The sequence below is a fragment of the Prinia subflava genome, chromosome 3 (genome assembly GCF_021018805.1).
Source record: "Prinia subflava isolate CZ2003 ecotype Zambia chromosome 3, Cam_Psub_1.2, whole genome shotgun sequence".
Classification (NCBI taxonomy): domain Eukaryota; kingdom Metazoa; phylum Chordata; class Aves; order Passeriformes; family Cisticolidae; genus Prinia; species Prinia subflava.
This window is the reverse complement of record NC_086249.1, coordinates 77218473-77236934: the sequence shown is the minus strand read 5'-3', so window position 1 is coordinate 77236934 and position 18462 is coordinate 77218473. Positions and strand designations below refer to the sequence as shown.

Below are 18462 nucleotides of genomic sequence, written 5' to 3'. Positions count from 1 at the left end.
GAAACAGCCTCAAGTTGCACCAAAGGAGATCTAGGTCAGATTTTGGGGAAAATATTTTCGTGGAAATGTTGTCAAACACATGCACAGGCTCCCCAGGACAATGGTGGAATCACCTTCCTGAAGCGTTCAGAAACCATATGGATGTGACCCTCGGGGATATGGTTTAGTGGTGGCCTTGGCAGAGCTGGGGGAACGGTTGGACTCAAAGATCCTTGAGGTCTTTTGCAGTATAAATGATTCTGTGAGTCCAGATACACATAGTTTTTTAAACACGAGCGTTAGTGACCTACGAAAGATATTTTAACAGTTAAAACCCCAAAGGTAACAACCCAAACACACGTATACAAGTGTACACTCGTGAGTCCAGCTGCAACGCCACGCTCGAGGAGGGGAGAGGCGGAGCGGGAGGGGAGGGCAGAGCTGCCCAGCCCGCCTCCCTCCCTCCCTCCCGCCTTCGGGCGGCCGGGTGCGGCGCTGCGTCTTCCCGCAGCCGAACCGGGCCGTCCCCGCGGCGGCCTTCGCCTTCCTCCCGTTCCCGGCGGCGGGGCTGGGGCCTGCCCTCGGCCCCGGGAGGAAATGGAGGCGGCGGCGGCAGGGCCGGGCGGCGGCGGCAGAGGCTGAGCGGGCCGGGGAGGCGCCGCCGCCGCCCGCAGCCGGCGGGGGGGATGCGCCGGCAGCCGAGGCCGCCCGAGCGGGCCGGCCGTGCCGCCGAGTGAGGCGGGACCGGGCCGGGGCTGCGGGCAGCGGCGCTGGAGGGCCGGTAAGCCGGGGAGGGGCCGCGCACGGCCACGGGGGGAGGCCTGGCGGCCGCCAGCCCCGGGGAGAGGCTCCTCCGGCACCCCGGGTCGGGCGGCGAAGCCAGCGGGCGCTGCGGGCATGTGTTGTTCGTCCCTGCCGGGTGAGGGAAAGACCGCCCGGCTTCGTCCTCCTCTTCCAGAGCGGGAAAAGTTTATGTCTGTTCACCCCAGGTCCTTGCGCCCGCAGCCGGGCTGGGACTGGGCATTGCCTCGGCTCGTCCCCTGCCGGTCAGGGCACGGCCCTGTCCCCTCTTCTTGGCGGGGACAGCCCTGGTCTTACGGAGTGAGAGGAGCACCCGAGAAGCCTGGACGCAGGGGAGAGAGCAGCCGCTGCTGTTCCCAGCTGTGAAGAGCGTGGGGTGCCCGCTGCAGAGGGAGCGGGTGTCTGTCAGACAGGGCACGGCGTCCGGAGGGCAGGCAGGGTCTGGCCCCGGGTCCTGCTGCCCTAGTCCTTGGATCCCATCCCGCTGACAGGTGAACGGCGTGCGCAGGCACCGCTCCGGGCCCCAGCAGGGCTGGAAGGACACACAGGCTTGTTAGTGCCCTCGGGAGGGGGAGAGCCTCAGCAAAGAACCAGCCTGTTACCATGTATGTTACAACGTTTAGTAGCACCACGCAACTTGCCAAAGGAGCAATAGTTTCATATGTATCAGACTAATATATGTTAGTCTGAAAAATTTTATGAATATAACAAATTGGCTAGATTTTCTTACCTCTAAGATAACACAGTGGAAGAATTAATGAGAATGGATTAGGTTATCGCAGTTAGCTGTTGCTTGGCCATCCTTACCAGTCCCGTTTCCACTGATATCAATCATCAAGCTGATGGGCAAGCAGATGTAAGTTTGAACCTCCTGGTGTGTCACTGCCACTGATGATGTGTGCAGGGACTGTCCTGCCAAGGAGCCCTTGTGCAAGCAGCATAGGCTGCAGAGCAGAGACTGTGCACTGAGTTTTAATGCTGCTTTCATCTTTCCTGCTTTGTCCATCATTCTCTCGAAGACAGCAGTCTTCTGCAAAGAATGAGTGTTTATTCGAGGTAGCAGGTTACTTGCGGGCCGTGGGTCAAGCCTGCAGCTCTGTGTCTTGAGTTCTTGTGTTGTGTGTTGGTGTGTGTGATTGGTGATCCCATTTTTTCTCATGCAAAACCCTTCATCTGGCTAATCTGAGGGCTATGTGACAATTTGTCTTTGTGGTAGTCCTGAGAGGGAAGGTAAGAGGAATTGGTAGGGACAGGAGTTTTGTGATCTTGTGCTCCTAAAAATTGTAGCGTTGCAATAAGAGGGAGAAAGTAACCAGAAAGCTGTGAGAAAATGGACTAAACCTTCAGCATATTTTGTGCTTTTGTCTACTTGTAAAGAAAAATTGTGTTTTAGACAACCAGAAATAGAAGACTGTTTTGGAAGCTGAAGGAGCCTTTTAAAGAGAAAAAACAAAAGTTAGTACATGTATTTACTAGAAAATAAGTGCAGGAGAGGCAACAGAAATGCAGAAAGGTTAAAGATAAAATAGAAAAAAATAGGAAATGCAATTACCCTAAGTGAAAATAATAAAAAAATTAAAGGTAGAGACAGAGAAACAACATAAACACCTTATTTTTTTTAAAAAAGTACTAGTAATTGCATTTAAGTGAGCATAATGGTTGAGGTACTCCTTTCTGTAACTTCGAATAGTTCTGCTTCTTGAGACCTGTGATGAGCTGCTGATACAGGTATACTTGAGGATGCTAGAAAGTGAGTAACAGTGTACTAACATCATAATTACGTTATGACAGATCCTCTGACAAGGCTCTTACATTCATGAGTATGGTTGTGGATTTCCTGTGCACATTAAGGAAAAAAAGAGCAGACAAAATTGCTTAATGTTTTCCTCTCATCTTCCACATCTTGAAGGGTAAAAGTGGTGGTTCTTTATGGCTGCAGTTCTGACCCCTTACTGCTCTCTGAACCCTGTCCTTAAGGCGAGAATTGTACTGCTTGTAGGTGAGTGGCTGAAATGCTCTCCTGTCCCTACAGCACAGGACCTGGCAGCAGGGTCATCTCTCCACTAACTGCATTTCAGGTCAGAGCACACAGGAACTGCATTTCCCATGTGATTTAACACAATTTCTTAGAAATTCAATACATAAATTACATAAGGGGATATAGATCAATAGTCCTTACTGAATGATGTGCATCCATCACCGTTACAGAAGTGGGCAGACTAGCAGGGATGCTATGGAGGCCATTTCCACACTCTTTTATGTAGAGCAAATATTCTGAGTTGGGCAGGGAGGTTTGGCCCACACTTTTCATTATACCTCTAAAAAGCCCATAGCTGATGGTTAGAGATTTTCCTCCTGCAGAGTGTTCTCTGGAAGCTTCTGTTGTTCTGCTGCATTCAGTGTTTTGAATGTTGAACGGTTCTCATGGTTTTAGCAGAGCTATCTAAAAAGTAAAAAATGTCATTGCTACAGTTCTATGTCTTGATATCTGATTTAAATTTTTGTCTTCTGTGAGAGCTGGAAATGAATGTGGTATCTGAGATTAAAGATAACAAATCTCAGTGCTTATGTGGAAGAAGGTACATTTCATGGCAGACTGAAAAATGAGGACCTTTGAGACCTGGTGGTTTTCAGCATAATCTTAGGGCAGGTTTGCAGTAGTGCAGTAGCAGGATGGGAATAACTTTTGAACTACTTAGCTGAAAAGAGGCCAGTCTGATGGAATTCTTATGATGTTTGCCTTTCCTGGTCAACAGTTTTCCAGATCACGAAGAAACATGTTTTGGATGTTGCGTGGTCAGTTGTCAGTCAAGGAATTGCAACCAAAACCAGGAGATGACAAACATTGTCTTAATGGAGGTCACAGCACCTGTAATTGTCCAAAAGACAGTTGATACCTAGGTGTGGTATTTTTAGAAGTCTTTAAAAATGGACTCATGAAAGAAGAGGGGGGAAAGAAAGGAACTTTCAGAAGCCAAGCTGAAAAATGCTACACTGAGAAGATAAAAGTAGGCCTGAACACTGCCATCCTAGCCAATTTTTTCCCCCTTTAACTGGAGATATTCAATTCTTTTCCTCCTCTTACACATTTTGCACACATCATTTGGGTCCCAAGTCTGTTTTGAACTGATTGACTGCCTGCACAGGCTTTCAGCATATCCTGAAGGTGGTTCACTGCTGTCAGCTGTAGAGAGACTTCTTCCTGGAAACATTTGCATTGCTGGAAGGCAAAAGCAAGTTGGAAAAACAATTGGCACCTGTAATAGTTGTAAGTGACTTTGCAGGTGGACATGGTGAAACATGTCTGTCAAAACCAGGCTTGCTTCTTGTATTAAGCTTTAGGGAATGAATAAGGTGGAATACTGGTATACGACTGAAAAAAATTAATAAACACTTCCTTAGAAGTATTAACTAACCTTTTTTTTTTTGCATTGTAACTGGGAATGAGGGCATTTCTTGTATTCCTTGGCAATTCACTTAAATGGCTGTATAGAAGTTGTGATCACAAACCATGCAGAGTGACTCTCAGTGAAGTTGCATATGGCTACCTTAAGACTGAGTTTGATCCTGCTGCTAGTTACAGGATTGTTGTGAGGATGTCATTGTATGAAATTTTTGTATTAGATCCTCTTTGGTTAAATATTCAGATGTTGTATTGCATGTGTCCTCAAAAGGAAGCATTCTCCTTTCGGCAGCTGAGTTCAGTCCCTCAGGTGTCTTATCTCTCCAGCAACAGTAGAGACAATAGTGCTTTACATTTGTAGTTTTTGGATGTGGGTTGTTTTTTTATTTGCAGTGGGGCTTTCACAGATACCTGGTGTCCACTCCCATGTGTATGCCCATCAGAAATTGGAAATTCAGCTAAAGATACAGCTTAAAATTTTCTATTTCTCTTAGTGGCTGGCAACATCAATCTTTTTTTATCATTGGTTTCCTTATATTTAATCTTACAGTTATAGAAATAACTTATTAAGATAGTTTCAAAAATCAGGATAGAACTGTGTGTATTCAGTCAGTTCCTGTGGGTGGTTTCTTTACACATTAAAACTGCAGTCTCAATTGTTTGGATAACCCTTCCTGCACCCTTGGGGAAGTTCTGTCTTTGAGGCTTACCTGAGGGATACAGCTACAGGTAGAAGGCACTGCTGCAAGGAAACTGAAAAATATTTGGCCAGCTTAAGCTTAGTGTTCCAGCTTGGTAGCATCCAGCCTGTTCATTTCTGTAGGCTGGACAGGGGAAGAGTCCACGTTCGATGTAATTAGCTGACTTGGGATAGCCAAGTACAGTTCTAATGTTACATCTACCACTGAGAGCTTTCTTCATTCTCCCTTCCTTTCCTACAGTGGGCTGTCTTGCTAAGCTAAATCAAGAAATAAACTCTTTTTTACAAAAAATGGGGTTTTGCTGATCTGTCTCCCCAGGCAGTCAGACAGTGCTATCAGCACAAGCAGTGGGCTGGGAATCTGTACACAGAGGTGAAGGAATGAAGCCTCCCTTTGATAGCAGCCAGTGGTTACATTCCCTCAGCTTTAATATTGGTTAAAAATACAGCTGAATGAACAAAAAATAAAAAGTGAAATCTGCTGCTATGTTTTATGACACACATACTTTTTTTCTATTTTATTTTTGGTTATGGAAAGTGTTTTTCTAAACTGTAACAAAATAATTAATGTGTCAATTTTTTCTCTTTCAAACAGGAAGTGCCAGCTTTATATGGCTCACATCTGACAACATGCACCACCAGTGGCTGCTGCTAGCTGCATGCTTTTGGGTGATATTCATGTTCATGGTTGCTAGCAAGTTTATCACATTGACTTTTAAAGACCCAGATGGTAAGTTTCTGTCTCACATCGAACATTAAAGCTAAAATTGAGTAGTGCTTCACACAAATTCTTTTCTATGAAAAGTAGTTCTTGGCATGTTATCATTTCTTCAGTAGGACTGAGAACAGAACAACTAAGTTTCTGGAAGTGAGAGTGCTGATATTCAGCTCCTTTCCTTGCTAGAAGTCTGCAAATCTAACATCAGAGGAGATTCTTTTGGTGGTTAAGAGCAGAAGGGCTCATGTTTGGCAGTACTGTCTTAGTAGGTCTGCTTTTTCAAATACATTTAGTTTCAGTATCATGATCTACTAGGGGTAGAAGTTATGTGCAAAAACAACAGAGCACTATTACCTGTTTAAAGTCAGAAGAGACTCAGAAGGTATTGAAGAGTTATTTCACATGATACTAGTTTCTGTCTTTTTGTTACTGCTTGTCTTGTGGCTGAGGCTTTACGTGAAACTTGTGAAAAGTTTTATTTCATTTGCAATGCTCTTTGCCTAGCCACCTCTGGCCTGCTTCTTGCATTCAGTTTTATCCCCTGCTGTTTGACTTGTAAACAGCTTATAGGCTTTTGCTTAGCTTAAGCAGCTGAGATGTTATTAAGATGAAGAGGAATTTAAGCCATTTGATGACACCACACAGCATGTTAGTTTTGTGTCTGCTGGGGAGCTGCTCTTACAAAGCCATCCTACTGAGAGCTTTGTGTGAAGGTGATGATATGACTTCAAGTCTTAAGAGGTCTGTGTTTCTGTATCTTCCTAAAACATGCCAAAAATATGTAACTTTTGAAGTATTGACACTTGGGCCATATTGTTCACTAACTTGATAATGGATAAATACATTAGGTGTACCTTTATAAATAGCATGCATCTATGTGATGACTTACTCAGCAAGACTTACAGAAGAGAACTGTAGACTAACTTAGCTTTCCTTGGACCAGCTGTTCTGTCCTGGTGCATCTGCAAATCAGCTAGTCTCATGTTAGGTAGTTGTATCTTCCAGTATTTCACTCTATGCCAACTCTTGTTTCCCAGCTCAGTTATTCTTTGGGTGGTTCTTTTCATCAGAATTTGTCAGGAAAATTAAAATATAGTTTAAAAAAATAATTACTAGAGCATAGCCTCTGCATTTGATTGCTTTTTATTATCTTGGCTTGCCAAGTTTTTTCTTTTTTATTTTTTTCTATGATGAATCTTCCATTCCTTTTGAATAGTTCTCTGAGCAGATGATATATAAATTCTTAAGTTTGTCCTGCAAAGGCATGACTACGGTTAAGTGTATATATGTGTTAGAGTGTTTATAATAAAGCTAATGAAGGGAAATACTTTGAATATACCAACAGAATTTTGGAGGAAGTCCAAAGAGCATGGCAAATCCTGGAGAAGCTCTTCTAGACTTAATAAAATATGACTTGTCAGAAATTTTGCTTATTTGGATGTGTCTTCTTAGCAGATAGAATAAACCCAGCAAATGCTCAATGAATCAATGTTTTTTTGTTTAAGCCTTTTACTGATGCCTTGGGTGCATGAGCAATAAAAACTTCTTAAGGAGCAAGTTTCTATCCATCATTCCTAGTTGCATCTACAGGCATGCTTTTACACAATAGTGAAAAATAGTTCAACTGCTCTTTCACTGAATCAGATTACTTGTATTTTACAGAAGAACACCATGGAGTAAGTCTGTGCACAGCAATAATTACAGTTTTTGAATGCTTGAATGCTTACATTGCTTTCAGTTTTAACTTGCTTTTCCGTGCGTGCCCTTTGTTAAAATCCAGTGTAGGCAGAGTAGAGTACTCCCTGAAGAAAAGAACATAGGCAGTGCACGCATTTTCTCAACCATGAGACAGTAAGCCCCTGTGGATGTAGATGAGGAAACATTATTCATAGAAGAATCTATATGAAGGGAAAAGTAACCCAATATGGATGGAAATAAATTTTCAGGGAGAAATCATGTTCTTTTTGCTTTGTAGTTAGGGAAAGCTGCTTCAAATTATTTTTGATCTTTCTGCGCAGTGTAGATTAAAGCTATAGTATTATCTTTTTTGTTCTTCTGTACCATACTAAATGCAAAAGATGAAAAGGGTTCTTCCTTACATGCTTTAATTTGATCTCAAGCTATTAGCTGCTGTAAAATTTGTAAAAAAGAACAAGAGTATCAGCTGAGTTTGTTGTTGTGAGAATCTCTAAGGAAGATCATTGGTCCAGTAATAAAGGAATAGAGGATCTTTATTGTTGGTTATAGGTGCTTACTTAGAGCACCACAGAAGTAAAAGGGTGTCCATAACAACACTTTTCTTCTTGTAAGTTTGTCTACAAAAGAAGAAATGTTTCTACTAGTACAAGGAGAGAGAGGAACCTGATAGATTTAAGTTTATTTGGACATCCTTTGGCAAGTTCATTGAAAAATAAAAATCTCCTATGTGCAAGTCCCCATAGTTATACCAAATTGTCTATCAATTGCTGTATTTGGATTCAAGACTTTGATGTGTCTCTGCACACTTTTTAGAAAAAAAGCAAAGCAAACAACCAAAAAAAGCAAGTAAAATATGATGGGTATGTTTCTTTTATAAAACTCAAATGAAGTTGGCATCCAGAATTCTCACAGAGTACATCCTTTAAAATATTCAAGTCTATGTCTGTCTTGTCTGGGACCATTCCATGCAGAAACAAATCCTAATGTTTTGTAAGCTTAATACAGAAAGTAAAGTTTGTATATTTTAGTTGTAAGGCAGAAATAGTTGCCTTCTCCTCATCTTCTGTACTTCTGTTACCTCTCTTCCTTCTTTAGGCTATGGTGCCAAGCAAGAGCCATTGATACTGACAGCTGTGACAAAAGTGGAGGAGGTACATGTGCCAGAGGAAAAACATTGGCCTGAAGAATTCCAGGTGCATACTGTTGAGATAAGGGTTATGGGTATTAAAGAGTAGAAGAAAACAAGAGATTAAGGAAGGGCTTCCTGTTGTTAAGATGAATTGCTAGACAGGAATTATTTATTCAGACTGTTCTGTTTAGATAGAGCCGACAGAATTCATTTTAACTTCACAAAGGTGGTTTGTTACAGTAACCTGCTGTCTTGTTTCATCTGAATGATTTGACTTAATGCATTTCCATTTCCAGGAGAAAATTGTTACAGTACTCCTTTATCAAGTCAGGACAGTTGTTTTTATTAGCCTTTTTAATATAATGGCCCAGTTTTGGATTACTTGTATTCTGTCTTGCCATAACAATCAGGTTTGTTGTTGTTGAAGGCAAGCCTGTGTCTTCTCTGTTTTCTTAGATTTCTGCCCAATCTCTCTGTTTCTTTTTGTCAGTGTCAATTTATTTTTCGTGTTTTGTGATCTTTGTGTTTCACATTTCAGCATTTTTCCAAAGTAGAACATGAACGTAATAGTAGTCAATACCAGCTGATCTTTTAGATGTATAGTTTTGTCCTTTCAGTAAATTGACAATGAAACTCTGAAAATCCTTTATACAAATGTAAATTTGAGACCAGTTGCAAAGTGGGCTAAATATTTTTTTTTGCATTAATACATACATCATCTTATGTATAAAGTATCTGTGTGATGCAGCATGGAAGGTAGGTTAGCTGTATAAACATGACTCCTTTTGTTTTCATTTTTCAAACCCATGAAATTTAAGTTACTTTCAAAATACTTGGGAAAAACCCTCTGCTCAGTAGAAGGCTGGCAGATGTGTATAGTGAGTTTTAATAGCTTTCTTAACTAGTATGGAAGAGGATAGTAAGGTTTCCGGATCTAAAAAAAAATCCCTCTTGACTTCCTGACAGCATGAAATGTAGAATAACAACATTCATTTTGGTTGCATGCAGAAAGAATTTTTTGGACAGATAAAAAAATCTGTTCAGATTACATTCTGAGCAGGGGGTATTAGAGAAGAGTAACAAACAGAAAAAGTAGACTTTTTTTCCTTATGCAAGGTTGGGACAAAAAGTAAAATAATTCCTTTTTCATCTGTCGTTTGGACGCTGTACCTAAAATCATAGAATCACAGAATGGTTTAAGTTGGAAGGGACCTTTGAAGATCATCTAGTTCCAAGCCCTGTGCCATGGACAGGGACACCTTAATGAAAGGCCACATTGCTCAGAGCCCCATCCAACCTGGCCTTGAACATTTTGGGTGTGGGTCATCCATAGCTGATCTGAGCAACCTGTTCTAGCACCTGACCCTTCCTAAAGTTGAAACCTATTTTTTTTTCATTTGAAAACCATTATCCCTGTCTTGTCACTACAGGCCCTGCTAAAATGTCTGTCTGTTTTACAAGCCCTTTGTGAGCATTGAAAGGCTGCAGTGAGGTTTTCCTGGAGCATTTTCTTCTCTGGGCTGAAGAGGCACAGCTGTCTCAGCCTGTCTTCATAGGAGAGGTGCTCCAGCTTTGACCATCCTCATGGGCCCCAGGGCTGCATGCAGCACTCCAGGTGGCAGTAGAGCAAAGAACAGGGGGAGAATCACCTCCTTTGACCTGCTGGCCACAGTGCTTTTTCATGCAGCCCAGGCTGCAGTTGGCTTTCTGGGCTGCAAGTACACACTGCCAGCACACATCCAATTTTTCATCAGTATCCCGTCCTCAGCAGGGTTGGTCTCAGTTCATCCCCCAGTCTGTATTGATATTGGGGATTGCTGTTCAGTTAGTGGAAAGGTGATAATTTGTCAGTAGAAATTTAAACTTTCCCATCACCTCTTAATTAGAGAAGCTCCTTTTTCCTCTTACTCCCCCAGTTGTGAGGCAAGAGGTGGTTGTGGTTCCTGTCTTAATTGCAGAAAAATGCAGAAAATATGAAACAGCTCATCCATTTTTGGGGAGAGGTATCCTGCTACTTCTTATTTTTATTTACCTCATTTTATTTCAACTTGGATAAATGGAAACACTGGATACCTACAGGTGCTAGAAAACAACACAACACCACAGAGCTTTTATCCTAATTTTTTTTTCCAACCAGATGGGTCACAAAATATTCTGAGTTAGAAGGGGCCCACAAGGATCATTGAGTCCAACTCTTAGCCTGCGCAGGATGTCCCCAAGAATCACACTTGCTGACCCAAGATAGGTCAGCACCATCTTCTCAGAGCTTAAAGCATAATTTATGTTGTAATACTGTCCTGACCTCTCAGAAGCTTTCTTACAGGTTGTGGAAACTCTGTGGGAATTCCAGTATTTGATCAAGGCATGTTTTATCCAAAGATAAGACCCTGCTGCTGTGCAGCAGACTTAAATTGTTGTATGGAAAAGCTCTTAGTACTGTGCACTACCATGTAACGTTAAAGAGCTGAACCAATGTACAGCAGCAGCACAGGAAGCAAACTGTGGGCTACTCCTTTAGTTAATACAGAGGTAGCAATGTTTTAATCATGCATCTGGGAGTCATTAGGGTGCAGAGTTCGGGGATTTTTATGCTTTAGAATTTGATCTGAAAACTCAAGTCTTTAACTTTTGCTTTTTCTTTCTCCTCTGCATTTCATAAAGCCAACTGGAAGAGCTTTTTCAGGAAATCTGATCCGCCAACCCCTGGTTCATATGGAAAGACTTGAGCTTCTCAGGAATGTCTGCAGAGACACTGCATTGAGAGATCTCTCTCATACCACAGTTTCCAAATTCGTCTTGGACCGAATATTTGTGTGTGACAAGCACAAGATCCTGTTTTGTCAGACGCCAAAAGTGGGCAACACACAGTGGAAAAAAGTCTTAATCGTTTTAAATGGTATCTACTTTTCTGTGGGTGTGTTGGTTTCTTTGAGGAGGAGGAGGAGGAAATGGAATTGCTCTAACTGGGACAACTAAAATGAATTCTTCCTGCGTTTATGTACACTGATACTTAATTTCAGCTTTTCATTTATCACAGTTGTTCCTCATCCTTTCAAAACATCCCCTTAAAATGAGATCTGTTCTTTCTGTAAAAATAAGTTTTGTTATTACTTGGCTCAGAAGTTATTTGAGTCATGACAGAGTACCCATATGCATGTGGTATGTAGGTTTCTTATCTTTGAAGGGGTGCACTAATTTATAGAATTTTAAAGTAAATGACAAGCTCTTACAGTTCCTAAATAACAATTATATGAAATTTCTGGCTAAAGGCCATTGACTTTTGACTAGAAATTTTAGCCATGAAGAAAGCGAGTTAAAACTTGGCAGCTGCTGTTGCTCTATATTGCTGAAATCTTATGTGTGTTCTATCAGTGAACCATCTTAAGAGTTATGAATATTCTGAGGTGCTTAATGCAATCGTTTGGTCACCAAAGCTATGTTATAAAAGATAGTGAAAGAAGGAATAAAGGGATCAGTGTGTTTGAAAAAAATTAGCAAATGAGCTGTGTCCCTCTGCAAAGCTTTTCTGGCAAGCATTACTAACTTTAACAACTTCAGTGTTAATTTCATCCTTGATTTATAAATGTGAGCTAAAAATCTAGCAGAGATATGCCCATTCCTATGTGTGTGCATGTTCCTTAGTACCTATGAAAGCCACACTCAAAGTACTAAATATGGAACTATATGAGGGCATTGGAAGTAGCTGCTCTCACCAGCATTTGAGAGATGATATGCAAAGAATTCCTCAGGATGGGGAGGGATGTATTTGATATGCTGAGTGGAGGATAATTCACATCTTAACAGCAGGGAACTTTTCACCTTGAGTTTCCTAGTTCTGTGTTGTTGGATAATGATACAAATTTGCTTCCACATAAACACTGGTCTCTTTTGCCTTAAGCTGCCAGTGCACTGGTATCTGCTGATGAAGGCTACTGCTGCGGTTGACCTAACTTTTCTCCTCTCTGGGTAGTCTCAGAAGGCAGGACTGATACTTGAGGGGGAATAATTGATGTCCAAATACCTAAGCGGTATGTGGAGGTTCAGGATAGGGAAGTGCAGCTGTGGCACTGTGGGGGAGCTAACTCTGCTACTGCTTGTACTGAATATGTTCTCTGAATGAACACAGGATATCAGTTTCTGAGGCTGTCTAATCTGACATCTGTTGTCCACATGCAATTCACCTATGGTACCAAAAAATACAATTGAAAACCTGAAACTGATAAAATACAATTCCAGTCCCTACCCCTCACTCTGCTCTCCCCAGGAAAAAAAAATTCGGAAAAGTGAGCAGCTGAATGGTGTGTATTATTCACTTCAGTTCTGGAAACAAGAAAGCTGTAGAGGCTTTCACTTAACGGGCTTGTTTGCTAGCACCCTGTGCTTGTTGCAGGTTGATATTCTGAAATGATGCTGTTATGTAAAGGCTTATGCCCAAAGCCCAAGGGACCACATGAGATGTTTCTCAAGGTCAGAAAACCTTCCAGGATCAGGATACTAAAATGAATGCAGCAGAGTTAAGTGATGTTATTTTTCTTGTCAGCTCATGTGCTTGCAGAAATGAATATCTGGAGACTTATGTTGTTAATTTTAGTGCCTTTTAATCTGTGGAGTATTCTCTGATTGGAATTTTTGTTTCAGCACAGCATACTTGTTAAAAAAACTTCATGGATCCTGAAAGCAAAGTACTTTTGCACTGAAGCAGTTCCAAAAGCAGCTCATAGCATTTATTTTTGTTGGTGTTTGAAGCTCAGCCATAAAGCTGGTTCCCTCTTCTGAGTTAATCCTTAAAGTCTTCCTCCATTTCTATGCAGGCAGAGGGAAAGAGAATGGGGACACTGACATGTGAGGAGTTACAGGCTTAGACATAATTGCTGATGAAATTTGCATAATATGCTTTTCTGAGAATTTTGGGGCCATTTGGTCTTGGACCTTGATGTCACATACCATAAAGAATTTCAACAGTTTTCAGCTTCACTGTCAGAATCTCTCATAATTTAACAGTTTTAAACATAGTAGCATTAAATAGTAAAAATAAAGAAAAGAGACATAAAACTGTCAGCCAAAGGCACACATGCTTGCTTGTACTCACTGTTTTTTTCCCTTGAATTAATCACTTCCTCTCTCATTTTGATTTGTCTAGGAGCATTTTCTTCCATAGAAGAGATCCCAGAAAACATTGTACATGATCATGAAAAGAATGGCCTTCCACGCTTGTCCTCTTTCAGTGACTCTGAAATTAAAAAACGGTAAGTGGCCCTGCCAGTGAGTGTGGGAGGGTTTGAGGTCAGTGTTGTTATGAGCAATCAGCAGAAGTCTGCATCTGAAACTGAGAGTTTCTGCTCCACCACTTGTATTATGGCACTGTTCAGTTATCCTCACAGATGCTGCTGTGAGGCAACATCCCTTCCTAGTGGCTTTGAAGGAGAACATCAGTGTAATTTGTGATATGGTTAGGTGAGCCAACCAACTCCCTGGGATATAAGGTTTCTGTAATTCAATGTATACCTAGTTGTTAGATAGTTGATCTTCAGAATTGAAGGTTTAATTGGACCATCCTGATAAAGCCCATCCTGAGGTCTTGTATGGTAAAGCTTATTGCCTACAGGTAAGAGTGTCATTGCAGCAGATGTACTTACTGGGATTGAACTGGGTAGGTTTAAATTGTTAGTGCTTCCTAGCCCCAGAATATTTTCTTTCCATCTGAACCACTTTTTCTTCCTGTTTAAGTCCTTCTGCTTATTTTCAGAGCCAAAAAAATACTCTGCAATAGTACTTCTACATTAGCAGACTTTTAACTGTGCCTGCTCTCCTCTCTACAAGAGCCTGTGCCATATATAATCCCTGTAAGGGGTGGCAACATGGAGAGAGCAGGACATAGGATGACAGTGGACACCTGCAAGCGTGTGCTTGCATGGGTTTGTGTGCATTACACCATTCTGAAAAGTCACGCCTTTATACATGGGTCACGTGTCAGTAGAGCTCAGCCCAAGGTTTTTTTGTTGCATGTAGTGACACAAGGACATTTATCACTGCTGTGCCTGTAGAATTGGGGTCACTTGATTGTGTTGATGTTGTGCGAAGGAAAATATTGTCACTGCGTTCTTGAGAACGTGGATCTGTTCTCCCTCCCTGTGAGCAGCCCTGCAGAAAGGAGGGGCTCACCTGGGATGAGCCCTAGTTAGGAGATGTGAAGTTGAATCCATTATTGCTTGAGTTGCTGTGTTCTGCTCAGCATGGAAGCTGTGCTGGAGATGTGTACCGTGGGTTTGGTTGGGATGTGAAATTACCAGAGTTTTAGGTGTGGAAAGCAGGATGGTACGGATCTGTTGATATAGTTTGCTAACTTCTATCTAGCCCTGCTTAGACAGAGGCTAGGAGTAAGTCAGGAGTTTCTAAGTATAATTCAAGTGCTGTACAAGCTGAGGAGTCCATCCACATCCAGTACATCCATCTGTATTTCAGTGAGGGTTGGGCTCTCAATGGTTTTTTTTTAGCTATTTATAGAAATAAACTTTGTTTTCAGTTTATTCCTCCTACAGATAATCTGACTACAGAATACTACATGTTACAGTATCACAGTCATACATGAAATTCTCTTGAAAACTGTGGTCTCACGTTTCAGTGGTGCTCTCAGAAATTATTGAAAACATAACAAAACATCAAAATAAATTACCGTTTTTAATTTTTTCATACTTAAGCAGCAAATTATTTAACTGCCTGCCAGTGAAAAGTGCAGCCTTTTATATGCATTTAGCTGCACCAATGCACTTTTCCCCATGTCCTTGTGTATTTTGCTTTTTGAGCTTGGTCACGTGACTTTACAAATATCTTTAACTTGGAGCTCTCAGTGTCTTTTGTCTCCTGTTTATTATGGATTGAGATAAGCTAAACTCCTCCAGTTTGAATAAAATGTGAAAAGTAGGTTAAACTATTTCTTCTTTGTCCTGTATGTAAAACCTGCTGGTAAGAAGACAGAAATTGTATTTAGTCCTATTGATTATAATATTGATGCAGGTTCTCTAAGATTCACATTTGTGTGTCTGTGGTCAGTTTATGTACATTTTGTAAGTATATGCTAAACACTTTTTTTTCTTCCCCTGTTTAGACTGAATTTGTACTTCAAGTTTTTTATTGTTAGAGATCCATTTGAAAGACTTATTTCTGCATTTAAAGACAAGTTTGTGCACAATCCTCGCTTTGAACCGTGGTACCGGCACGAAATCGCTCCCGGCATCATTCGGAAATACAGAAAGAATCGCACAGAGACCAAAGGGCTGCAGTTCGAGGACTTTGTGCGCTACCTGGGGGACCCTAATCACCGATGGCTGGATGTTCAGTTTGGTGACCACATCATTCACTGGGTAACATATGTGGAACTTTGTGCTCCCTGTGAAATCACGTACAGTGTGATCGGACACCATGAAACCCTGGAGGACGATGCTCCGTATATCTTGAAAGCAGCTGGCATAGACCACTTGGTGTCATACCCCACAATCCCACCAGGCATCACAGTGTACAACAGAACAAAAGTAGAGCGGTATTTTTCAGGAATTAGCAAGAGAGACATAAGACGCCTCTATGCACGATTTGAAGGCGATTTTAAACTCTTTGGTTATCGTGAGCCTGATTTCTTGCTTAACTGACACCTGGGATAAGATCTGAAGAAGTGTCTTATGGATTAATCTAAACCTGTGTGAATACCAGCTGCAACACTGGCAGAGATGAGAATGACCATTTGTTTTCTAGCTTTTTGATGTTGCTCCATTTTTCAGTGAAATATTTGTCATATGAACAAGTAGGGGCTTTTATGGTTGCTGTTTCCTGACCACGTTTTCAGTACATGACATTGCAGTCTCTGTTATCTAAAATACAGAAGTTGACTTCTCCCCTCTTCTCTCCAAGAAAAAAGAGAGAGAACAAATGGGCCACCACCCTCTTCCCCTTCCAGACAGAATGCCATTTTTGAAATGTTGTGAAGTATTTATAAAGATGGCAATTTCACTGTAGATAACCCTGACATGTGGGTAAACATAATGATTCCTGCTCATGAGAGAGTCATGTAGTCTCCCATGAGCTTTGTAAATGAGAGGCCAGTACAAGACTAGAAATTAATTAAATGCTTGACAAATATAACCATCTAGATTCTGTCACGTGACTGCTACAATAACACTGATCTAATCCCATTCTTGTTTGTCAAAAAATGAACCTAATTAGACAGAAGCTTTTAGAGATATAGAAAATGAACTGGTTCTACACCCCAGTTGTCTCTGTATTTTTGTCAAGTGTTTACTGTATTTACTACTTATGTATTGAGCCTCATAATTCTACTTTTGATTTTCAAGAGATTATTTAACTCCTGCCTATGTAAGTTATGTGAGAACACCAGCTGCAAGTGGAGCATAGAAGAAATATGAAACTGCTAAGAAAAATTAATTTAAAGTATCAATTGTATTTGTGGGAGCACATATAATAATCACAAGATGCTCTCACCCAATTTAACTTGTCTTTTCTTCTAACAGATAAGATTAATAAAGAAATTACATAAGCAAGATGTCATCATTAAGATCTGCTTACTTGGATTAACAATCCACCTTTTTCTTATATCCAGCCTTGCTCAGTTCAATACCTCAGAGAACAGAAAGTTCTTCTGAAAATTCATCTCCTTACTGCTAAAGGAGAGAAGGAGACAGGATGACTCCCTGATTTTTCCAGTGATTCACTGCCACAGTGTCCCAAGTCAAAAATAACTAACATTAATGTTACTAATGTGGTAGATTGGCTATTTGCCAAAAGTTTAAATGTCACCTAAATTTGTTTACCCATTTTATGCATTAAAAAAAAAAAAAAAAAAGAACTGAATTGAGTGGATGCAGCCATCATATTTACTTGTGCTTGTATTGTGTCTCATAAAGAGCAGTCTCTTGTCTGAGTTCACCAGCAATAAAAATCAGTGTGCTGCCACTTCATCCTGCAGGCCATGGAAGAGAGAGAGGCCAAATATCTGAAATACATGAATTGCTCTGTCACAGTGAGCATGTGAACTGTATTTTTTAATCATGGTCCCAAAAGATATATTTTCAGATCACCATAATGTTGCTGGCTAGAAATGATAATGACAGCCAGTGCTATGGAATCTGCTTTTAAATCTAGCCACTGAATGTTTTTGATAACTTTCTGTATTAATACAAGGAAGTATCTGCACTTGTGTGAAAGGAAAGCTGTGCCAAGCTGACATGTGCTGCTACCCACAAACAGGAAGCCCTGTTGTAGCTGGAAATTATTTCAAAGATCTCAACAGATGAACTGAAATAAAGGAGAATCATTAACTGGGCATTCTTAGCAAGAGAACAATCCAGGGTGGCAAAGTCAGAAGTGAGGATATTTTTCAGGTTGGTTTGTTTTGGTTCTTTTTAACAACAATTACAGTGCCCTAACTTGTTAGTTCTTAACCAATGAAAAAAAGATAACAGCTCCAGGTTTTTCTGTGGTTTTCTTAATATGGAAACTTAGCAAAATACACTGATAAATACATTTTGGAGCTAATAACTAGATTGATTGCCTTGCTGACAATTTAAAATGTAACAGTGAATCATGTAAAGTAAATTCAGGCCTTAAAGTTTAATAAAGTAGAATTGTTTTCCTCTGAAAGTATAAGCTACTGATCACACAGAAGGTCAATGTATGTTTTTCTTTTTATTGGTAAATTATTTATGTATTGCTTGCTTAAAAATTGCCAGATGGAAAGTGCTACATAAATAATAAGTAATAATAATTTTTTTCTGATATCTTTCTCTGCATTGAGTTCCCTCAGCCATCTGTAAACAGAGCTGTGGACTAACCTAGGGAGAGGTGGATAATCCTCTCCCATCTCTGTGTTCTTGTGCTTTTCAGGCTGGAACTGGAATGCACGTTATCATTTCTTCAATTCAAACGCAAAGTTTCTCCTTTCAGTTTTATGTTCCTGAGCTATACTTGCTTTCTTGAGGTGTGGGGGTTTTTTCCTTACACGGCTGAAGTAACAATGGTGCAATTTC

At 40.8% G+C, this 18462-nt stretch overlaps 1 protein-coding gene across 1 annotated transcript; it reads left to right on the top strand.

The window, feature by feature from the left end:
* The first annotated feature begins 436 nt into the window (after window positions 1-436).
* CHST10 (carbohydrate sulfotransferase 10) lies at window positions 437-18084 on the top strand. The gene is made up of 6 exons (XM_063392587.1): window positions 437-760; window positions 5479-5613; window positions 8395-8492; window positions 11090-11324; window positions 13569-13674; window positions 15534-18084. The coding sequence occupies exons 2-6, from the start codon at window positions 5514-5516 to the stop codon at window positions 16069-16071; spliced, it is 1077 nt and encodes a 358-aa protein (XP_063248657.1). The 5' UTR covers window positions 437-760; window positions 5479-5513; the 3' UTR covers window positions 16072-18084.
* The last annotated feature ends 378 nt before the right edge of the window (window positions 18085-18462 follow it).

Coding starts and splice junctions, on each gene's coding strand:
- CHST10 (XM_063392587.1), top strand. CDS start 5,514: ATGCACCACCAGTGGCTGCTGCTAGCTGCATGCTTTTGGGTGATATTC. Junction 8,493..11,089: donor ATTGGCCTGAAGAATTCCAG/GTGCATACTGTT, acceptor CATTTCATAAAG/CCAACTGGAAGAGCTTTTTC. Junction 13,675..15,533: donor GACTCTGAAATTAAAAAACG/GTAAGTGGCCCT, acceptor TCCCCTGTTTAG/ACTGAATTTGTACTTCAAGT.